The sequence below is a fragment of the Musa acuminata genome, chromosome BXJ2-7 (assembly GCF_036884655.1).
Source record: "Musa acuminata AAA Group cultivar baxijiao chromosome BXJ2-7, Cavendish_Baxijiao_AAA, whole genome shotgun sequence".
Lineage (NCBI taxonomy): Eukaryota > Viridiplantae > Streptophyta > Magnoliopsida > Zingiberales > Musaceae > Musa > Musa acuminata.
In genome coordinates this window covers 37,686,730-37,696,603 of record NC_088344.1, presented here as the reverse complement: position 1 = coordinate 37,696,603, position 9,874 = coordinate 37,686,730, and the positions used below count along the sequence as shown (strand labels likewise).

Below are 9,874 nucleotides of genomic sequence, written 5' to 3'. Positions count from 1 at the left end.
ACTTAGATGACACATCAGTTTTGCAGAGAAGATGCATCAATTTTACATGATTATTCAACCTATCCCTCGTAGCCAATATGATAGGGGTACTCGATCGTCTACCACCAACTCAGCTAGCCACCCGATAAATGTCATGTGAAGAAAAGTATCTAATGCAAGATAATGATAGTTAAGGTCGAATGCCACGACCCCATTATTACATTAACTACATAATAGGATAACATAACTATCTCAAGACACGACATCTTTCTAAGTTTGACTGACTTGACTTATCCGACTAGGTCACGACTTAAGTATCAGATGGGCATTTGTTACGATTATACCCAATATAATTTTTGTAGGGGTTGGACATCAACTTGAGTAGCTCGGATTGAAATCAAGTTGGATTTGCTTCAGCTTCCAAGTCAAACAACCATAATCTTCTCTAACAAATTTAAAAACATAAATTATATTTTTTACTACCATCGACGATTCTTAAATGATCATAAATTTATTTTCCAAATGATGAGTCTAGCTCAAACCATCACACATGTCGAAGTATTCTTTAAACTCATTCATCGAGTTCAAACTACAATCATGATGATCCAAACCATAATCCCTCTTCTCTAACAACTAGCACAGCTAATGATAGAATAAAATCTGATAACTCATCAACCACAAATAAAGGTTTATAGTGCACCTTAATCAAAATCAATATCTTGAGCATGCAACTCTAGATTGGTCAAGCCACTAACTGATCCAATACCATCCCACCCTACCTAAGACGAATCCTACCTTACACATTGACAAATGTCTCGAGGATATGGGGTATGAGATCCAACTCAAGAAAGAGCTTGACTAAGTTGATTTCCAAAATCAATCTCCCTTACCCAACTAACATAAGTGGAGCTTATTCCTCTTAACCTTTACCCTCTAAATCATTTTCATGAGAATATGCTAGCGAGTGATGCTCTCATCTTCTTCATGCCACTGACTCAACATTCGGACAATTAACAAAGGAGTTGAAGCTCAACTTCTAGTTGTCGACGTCCCAAAAAAAACAGACATACAACTTTACTATGAGTCAAACGAGGAGTAAACGAGTCTTTTAGTCAATTACACTGCAAGATTCTAACAATGAGGCTTGACAAGTAATTGACCCATGCCCTTTCTTCATGCCTGCTTCGACAATCTCGTATAGGCTATTTGATCTACTCTTAATGATGAATCAACATATAACCAATGAAATCCTTATACCAAGAAAAGATAAAAGAACACTAATAGAAAAGATAAAGGAAGTTGGATCATCTCAAGAAGTAACATACACCCAAAACCGTATCTCATCTCATATATAGGGCATACGTCGTACTCAAAATTCGATTACTTGTGCAACTCGATCTTCCTACTTGTACAGGTCGACCTTCCTAAGTTGATTGTATCTTCGAGTCGATCGCACTTACAAGGCTTCATCAAAACGGTCTCATCTTTGTTGTCGGACCTACTTCTGTCCGTAGCAAAGCAGTAGCAATTTAGAGAGAGAGAGAGATAGAGAGCATGTTGTGTTATTGAGCAGCTGTGCATGGATTAGGCTGCCATAGCAAGATAAGGCAGGCATCCAAACCTCTCCCAACCAAAAGGAGAACGAATCACCTCCCTTCGTCGCCGCTTGTCAACCAGAAGCACCAACAACATGAGACAGTCGAGTGGCGAGCCGCAAAAGGCCCACAGCTGAGCTGAATTATGGGCAGACACACCGTACCGATCATAGGTCGAACCTAGCCCTTGTCCTTAAGGGTTAAGGTTGGACCGACCACCCAATGCCATCGCCAAGGGGATAAGTAGCAAAGTTTTTAATATATTTTAATCACATAAAAATATCTTTTTATATATAATGCATCTATCTTAAACCAAAGGCATCTGTAACTCCTTTAGCAATATGTAATTAATTCTCTATCATTAGGTTGTCATTTTGTTGGTGTCTCGTCAGAGCGATGGAGAAGGAAGCAGTTTTCACCGTCAGGCAACAACTAAGAATGCTGGTACGTCAAAATCACCATGATGTTGTTTCCCTGAAATTAACAATTTATTTTTGGTGAGTGCAAATTCTTCATAAATCCTGGAGATCATGTCAGGATCACCATACATGGTTGATCAAGCAGAATTACGAACAAGGGTTACAGTATCCCCACACCGTTTCGTAGAAACCTGTGTGCTGCTACACGCTGTTTCTTTGTTGGTTTGCTCGGCAGGCGTGAGAATTCCACGTTGAACTTTCGTCGGATGTATAACATTCAGTCACCCTTTGGGTCGGTGACTCTGACAAGCAAATCGATTGCTGCCACGCTGCCACTACTGCTTCGCCTTTTCCTGACCTTTCCTGTCTCTCTATGCACACAACTTTGATCGCCTTTCCAGATTTGAATTCGGACCCGGGCGTAAATAACTACAAGACTTACCTCCGCTGCGCTGCTAACTCTGCATGCGTTATGCCTGTCAACTAAAGCTGTTCCTTCGCGGGGGAAAGCTGCGCTTGGTTTCGTGGTCTGAGAGGATGGGGTCGACGGAGGAGTTGCCTGAACAGCCCGCCTCGTCGCCGTGTTGGAAGAAGAAGGCGCCCGACGCTGGTTTCTTGGCCAACGTCAAGGACCACCTCGATCAATTCGTCGGGACTTCCATGGATCAACACAGGATCTGCCTCAAGAAGACCATCAGAGGTGTGGGGGACTTCGTCAAGCTTAGGAAGCAAGGCAAGGTAAGGAAAGCTTTCCTTTCTTTATCCTTTACTGGATCTCTAGTTTGATGGTCCCGTTTTAGGTTTCTTCTTCCTCCTCCTCCTCGTCGTCGTCGTCGAAGGTTGTCACCGAGAGCATTTCTGCTGCTGAGAACACAGAGACGACGGGAGATTCGCCATAGGACGAGATCTGAAGCGTCCTTTCTAAACCAGACAATATACAGATCTCAGTTTCGTTGGGCCGGCGAACGCATTCTAGCAAAATTGTGTGATGATCTATTTCCTATACTCTGCATGTGTCTGGCGTCATTAACTAGCAGAGAAATAAATGGTTGTCATGTCCCATTAGCTATACTGTTGCAGCATCACGTTTCGTATGGCAGTTTGCGGAGACCAAAGCCTCATATAAATCACAATATTATAGATTATATCCTTACAAAAATTACAGATTTGATATATAAAAGGAGGTGTTGGTTTCCTTTCAAGATCCAAAAAAGTTGACTTCCTGATTGATGGACAATTACTCATCAAGAACTTTGACTACTGGTACTCTACGTCAGGCGTGCTAGGAGCATCTGGGCCGTCGATCGAAGGTCGTTGTGATTAGTTTTTCTTTTCATTTCCATCAATAAAACTGCTCTCTGATTATATTAATTACTTGGGTTCACTTTTCTAAAGCTATACATCGAAGAGTTGCACAATAACATATCCACGACAAAACTCGTGGTGATACGCACATGTAGGTGTGTGAGGGTCAGTCAAACGAAGCCTCTTTCGGTGGAAAGATTTAGAGCGACCACGTGAGAAAAGCAAAGAAAGATCGGCGACGAGGAGGAGGAAGAAGAAACCTAAAGGATAAAGAAAGTGGAAAACGAAAGTGTCAAGGTTTCGATAATTCAATCGAAAGTGGATCCTCGTCTTGCATCCGATAACCTTACACAGATTTATCGGGTTCAGTTCGGGTCATACAGGATCCAGCTCCGTACCGCGCCCGCATGGACGCCGCTTCCGTTTGGCCGGGACCGAATCATGCGTGAAATGGCCGAGTTGACGTCATTTGACTTTGTCATCCAGAAGATATTTTCCAGGGCTACTCCCGTCTTTTAACTGCTCGCTGCAGCCGCGTTTCATCTCCTCTGCATCGTTCCTAACAATGAGTTGGTGGAAAACCTTTCTGCTCGCTGGATTCGTCTGAAGCGTGAGACTTTGACGAAGGCAGAACAGGGCTTCCCAAGGAGGCGCAGGGATCCACCAGCGATTCGCTGGTGGCAAAAGGGGATTTCTTTTTCAGGGCATCATCGTGTATCTTATTTTTCGGCATTCGATTCGCGAGGAACACAATCATTTTAAAAGGCTTTTCTTTTGGCCTTTTCTTTTCAAATACCATATAGCAAAATCACAGAACTGCGAACACCAAGACACACCGTTACAGGATCAAAAACAACGCGAGCCATAAGAAATCGAACACCATAGCAAAGTCTTGCTACTAAGATAACTAAGTCTACGATCTAGATAACTACCAAGCCCAGTAAAGCCCGGCTAATTCACCGGCGCAAACGAACGCCTCAGTTCCTCCAGTTGCCGTCGTCACCGCCCCTCGAGAAGCGGGATCCGCCGTCGCCATAACCGCGTTCTCGCCCGTAACCACCTCCGCCGCCACCTCGGCTGTACCCACCTCCGTCACGGCGACCGCCACCGCCACCGCCGTACCCACCACCGCCGTACCCACCGCCTCCGCCGCTACGGAAGCCTCCGCCTCCGCCGCCGTTTCGGCGGTTCTGGGCTTCGTTGACCGTGATACTTCTCCCGTCAAGGATCTGACCGTTCATCCCCTCGATGGCATCCCTCATCGATTGCTCGTCCCGGAAGGTGACGAACCCGAAGCCCCTCGACCTCCCCGTCTCCCGGTCGTTGATGATCTGCGGTCAGAAATACAAGCAAAAAACCTTCAGATCTGAGATCTAGGAAGGGGGCGAAAGAGATCTAACCGCGATGGGTTGGATCTTGGATCAGGACGAGATCTGGACCTTGGAATCGACGATCTCGCCGTAAGCACTGAAGGCTCGCTCGAGGGAGACGTCATCGGTGGACCAGGCAAGGCCGCCGACGAAGCAGCGGTACTCGACATCAGAAGCCGCCATGGAAATGGACCGTAGCAGAACCCTGATGAACAGAACGGGAAAGAGGGGCAGGAGAGACCAAGCCGCCTCTGAAGAGCACAAAAAACCCTAAGGCCCCCTCCATCGTGCATTTATAGAACGGGCAGCAGGGCGACGCGGTAACCTCACTGCGGTGCGGAATATCAGTTCGCCTTCCCTTATCCCTTCGCTGTGCGTTCCGCTCACCGTCCGTGGGTTTACCGCGCTGACGTGGGTGATTTGCTCGATCGGATGAGGATGATGTCAAACCGTCCCCAACGTTCCGCCCCAGCTGTCTAATCCTACGATGCGCTCCCACGAATAGGACAGCGGGGCCGAATGGTGAGATTTTGGGTACGTCACCTGAACTGTTACGTTATCGTCCAGGAAGAATATTCTATTTTTCTGTGCAGTGCTAAAAAAGATATTTTTATCGGAAGGTTGACTACCACCGGGCCATCACGGGCTGTATTGGGCCGAACATGATATCAGGGGATATGTGATCTCTTTAAATTGCAGTTCCTCGGAGTTATAATATCACATTCTTGTCATCTCTCTTGTCCTACTGATCCCCATGACGCGATGGCTACTGATGCTACCGATCGTAACTTTCAGATGTCGAGTAGAAATATTTTGATCTCTCTGGGGAAAGACAAGTCAGCATCAGCAGAGTTGACATCAAAAAGCAGCATTCTCAACGACGAAAGGCTCTAGCTTCATCCAGTGCCATTGGTCCGTGCCTGCCATTCTGGTCCAATCCATGTCTCGCAAAGTGCAAGGAGCATTTCAAGGCACCTTTGGCTCCACATATGCAATCATGCAAGCCCTTTATTAGAATTGCATGTGAATCGGGAAAAGTGATGGCCCAATGGAAAGAGGAAGACACACATATGTCTTACATTTAAATTTGGTTTTCATTCGTTGGAAAAATCATCTATATTATTTACATCCCTCTTTAGTATATAAAACATCACATTTGTCGTTGTAGTTAATCTTTGCAATTGGTGATACGATATATTTTGATATCGCCCATGTAGACCTAGGTAATCACACACAACGATTCATACGTGAAACTTCAAGTTCGAAGTGGCAGGCAATACACACGTGACAGGCAGCCGCTTGTCGCCTCCTCCGTACGAATAACATCATCATGGTACAATCATCCCGGAAAGCTCGGGGCGGCACCACGCGATGCCGATCTATGCAGGTCGGTTAGCGCTCACACAAAAGCTTAAGTTGGCCGCCCGAGGAGCTGATCGCAGTTAATTGACCTTGTACGACTAACTCATTCTCACATGTATAAAAGCTAACCCTCCTTAATCAGGAGGGGGAGGACTTTTCGTACATTCAACTTACTCCTATTCCACTCAGCGCTAACTTAAGCTTCGGAGGGGTCGAGTCGGGAAATCCCTCTCCCGAACTCGACCTGTGTGCAGGGGTTGGCGACGAAGAAGCAAATAACAAGACTCATAGCCCAACCCAACCCGATGCGTACTTTTGCTTCCCGAGTCTCTGCGTGGGCGACCTTGTACATCCGGGATTGGACCGAGCCATGCTGACTCCTCGGCCACGGCGTAAAGGTTCACCAATAAAGAGGTGTGCCCCGAGTTCCTCATGGTGGTGCTCGGGGCATGGCTTGGTGCCTTTTGCTAGTTGGGTTGGCTATTGTGTTGGGACTGGTGGTTCGATCGTCGGTTGATCGGGAGCTAGATTGGTCAAGCGACATAACTTAGGAACTAAGCTGGTCGAGCAACACTACTCGGGTGCTAGACTCTTCGAGCTACATTGCTTGGGCATAAGACTAGCCAAGACATGACTCGAAAATTGGATTGGTCGCGAGGGGTGGCTCGGGCATCAAACTAGCCGCGAGGTGTGGTTCGGGCATTGGACTAGCCTTGAGGTAAGGCTCGAACATTGGACTGGCCGAGATGTGACTTGAACATTAGACTGGTTGCGAGGCATGGCTCGGGCATTGGACTAGCCGAGATGCGACTCGAGCATTAGACTGGCCGCAAGGTGTGGCTCGGGCATTGGAGTAGCCACGAGGCATCGCTCGGGCATTGGATTAGCCGAGATGCGACTCGGGCATTAGATTGGTCATGAGGCATGGCTCGAGCATTGGATTGGCCACGAGGGGTGGCTCGGGCATTGGCTTGGTCGAGCAACACTACCCGGGCCCATGTTTGGCCAAGCAATTGCTCGAACATTGAATGAACTAAGCAACGACTGATTACACATGACTGGCCGGGCAACACTGCTCAAGCACTAGGGACTGGATGCCCGAGCAACGTAGCTCGAGCATTGGCTTGGCCGAGCAACACTACTCGGGCCCATATTTGGCTAAGTAGCTGCTCGGATATTGAATGAATGGAGTAGCAACTGATTGTACATGACTGGCCGAGCAACATTGCTCGGGCAATGGGGACTAGATTGGCTTAGCAATGTAGCTCGAGTATTGGCTTTGCCGAGCAACACTACTTGGGTCCATGTTTGGTTGAGCAACTGCTTGAATATTGACTGAATTGAGCAGTGACTGATTGCACATGACTGATTGAGACACACTACTCGAGCACTGGGGACTGGATGGCCGAGCAACACTACTCGGGCCCATATTTGGCTAAGCAACTACTCAAACATTGAATGAACTGAGTGGTGACAGATTGCACATGACTGGTCGAGCAACACTGCTCGGGCACTGGGGATTGGATTGGCCGAGCAAAGTAGCTCGAGCATTGGCTTGGTCGAGCAACACTACTCGAGCCCATGTTTGACCAAGAAACTACTTAAACATTGAATGAACTAAGCAGCGAAAGATTGCACACGATGGCTAAGCAACACTGCTCGGGCACTGGGGACTGGATTTGCCGAGCAACGTAGCTCGAGCATTGGCTTGGCCGAGCAACACTACTTGAGCCCATGTTTGGCCGAGCAGCTGCTCGGACATTGAATGAACTAAGCAGTGAGTGATTACACATAACTAGTCAAGCAACACTGCTCGGGCCTAGATTTATAACTCGAGCACATGCTCCACTGAAGCGAGCCACTTTTTTTATCTGCACACCTTGGGCTCATCTACTTCTAAACTTGTTGTGGTGGGCCGCCTTCTTTCCCCGATCTATTCACATGGGTAGCTCCTGGTGGGGCCTCTTGTATGACTCTTCGTGCTTTCTTGCCACTAGTGCCTTAGTAGCAATATATTGGTTGGCTCGTTGGAGCATCTCGGGAATGATCATTAGTGGTCTCTCGACCAGCGATCAAAAGAACCTTGAAGGTCGTAGGCCCGTCAAGAACACTTGCATAACCAAAGAGGGGTGGGCATCTGGAACCCTTCAGATCTTTGTAGCAAAGTGGGCGACGAAGAGAGAGAGAGAGAGAGAGAGAGAGAGAGAGAGAGAGGGATTCATCCTCCTTTTGCCTTAGCTCGAGGAGCATGGCCGCAGACGGTTGAGGTCGCGCACCGACTAAGAAGTGAAGCTTGAGTTACCTTTCAAGCTAATCAAAAGACGAGACCGAGGATGGCCTCAATCGACTATACCACATCCGAGCTAGGCCTCGAAGGGTGGTAGGAAATGCTCGACACATCAGGGCGTCGGAAGTGCTATATATGGTCATTTGGGCCCGGAAGGTGGCAACATGCTTTGCTGGATCGGAGCCACCATTATAGGCCTCCAACATCGGGAGATGAAAGTTGAGGGGGATAGGCTTGTCCTAAATTTCTTGGATAAATGGGGACCCAACCGAGGTACTTTCCCCGAGCTACTCGGATTTATGGAATTCCTTTTAAACCTCATCTAGGCGTCGATTCACCAACCGCAACTGGGCTTAGAACGATTCATCCACAAAGTCGGACGATAGGGTGTTGGCTTCGAGGAAGATCGAGGCAACACGTTTGAGCACAAGACCGTTGCACATGTTATTGGCCTTGGGTGTCTCGATGTCTTCTCGATTGGGGAGTGGCCATCTGGAGCCAGAGGTGGCTAGTCGATTGGGGTGGCATTGCAAGGTGTAGGGATGAGCGTAGATTGGATCACGTGCGACAACCATGGGGGGAGAACTGTCTACTAAGCTAGCTGGGGTATAAGGGGTGCGATGGTCTATATCATCTCAGCTAACACTTGTACCTGGTGGGTGAGGTCGAGGAATGCCTAGGTTGAGACAGCAGGTTGCCCCATTATGGTCTCGGGAGGCGACATCCGAGGATCATTGAATAGCCACCAAAAGCGACTCAGGGTCGCAACTGAGGTATTCGATTCTAGGCTCGAAGGAAGTGGGAGTTGCCCTCCAAACCTGAAGGTCGGGTGAGTCAGGGGTGGCTCTTTTCCGGGGCACTCTCCCGAGTTGCTCAATTGGGGGCACTCTTGCAACATCGAACCCTCCTTCTAGCACTAAAATGTTGGTGAACCTTTACGCCGTAACTGAGGAGTCAGCATGGCTCGGTCCAATCCCGGATGTACAAGGTTGCCCACACAAAGACTCGGGAAGCGGAAATGCGCGTCGGGTCGGGTTGGGCTATGAGTCTTGTTGTTTGCTTCTTCATCGCTAGCCCCTGCACATAGGTCGAGGTCAAGAGGGGGATTTCCTTACTCGACCCCTTCGAAGCTTAAGTTAGCATTGAGTATAATAAAAGTGAGTTGAATATGCGAAAAGTCTCCCCCCTCCTGACTAAGGAGGGTTAGCTTTTATACCTATGAGGATGAGTTGGTTGTATGGGTCAATTAATTGCAGCAGGCTCCTCGGACAGTCGACTTAAGCTTCTATTCGAGCACCGACCGACCTGACGGATCAGTGTCGCGTGGCGTCGCCTTGAGCATTTCGGGATGACTGTACCACAATGATGTCGTTCGTACGGAGAGGGCGACAAGTGGCTGCCCGCCATGTGTGTTGTGCGCCACATCGTATTTGAAGTTTCATGTCTGCATCGTCGTGTTTGTTTATCTGGTCCACGCGGGCGATACCAAAATATACCTATCAGTTGGCTATGATTTCACTATTTGTTGAAATTTTGGTCGATGAATTTATACCTTTA

General features: G+C 47.9%; 2 protein-coding genes across 2 annotated transcripts; one reads left to right on the top strand and one right to left on the bottom strand.

Moving 5' to 3' along the window:
- Positions 1-2,375: 2,375 nt before the first annotated feature.
- Positions 2,376-3,062, top strand: LOC135617983 (uncharacterized). Its single transcript, XM_065118851.1, has 2 exons — positions 2,376-2,731; positions 2,794-3,062. Exons 1-2 carry the CDS (start codon positions 2,459-2,461, stop codon positions 2,890-2,892), a joined length of 372 nt encoding a protein of 123 aa, XP_064974923.1. The 5' UTR covers positions 2,376-2,458; the 3' UTR covers positions 2,893-3,062.
- Positions 3,063-4,054: 992 nt separating this feature from the next.
- On the bottom strand, positions 4,055-4,946 carry LOC103993110 (glycine-rich RNA-binding protein GRP1A-like). The gene is made up of 2 exons (XM_009413062.3): positions 4,738-4,946; positions 4,055-4,629 (listed from the first exon to the last, which is right to left on the bottom strand). Exons 1-2 carry the CDS (start codon positions 4,849-4,851, stop codon positions 4,276-4,278), a joined length of 468 nt encoding a protein of 155 aa, XP_009411337.1. The 5' UTR covers positions 4,852-4,946; the 3' UTR covers positions 4,055-4,275.
- Positions 4,947-9,874: the final 4,928 nt, after the last annotated feature.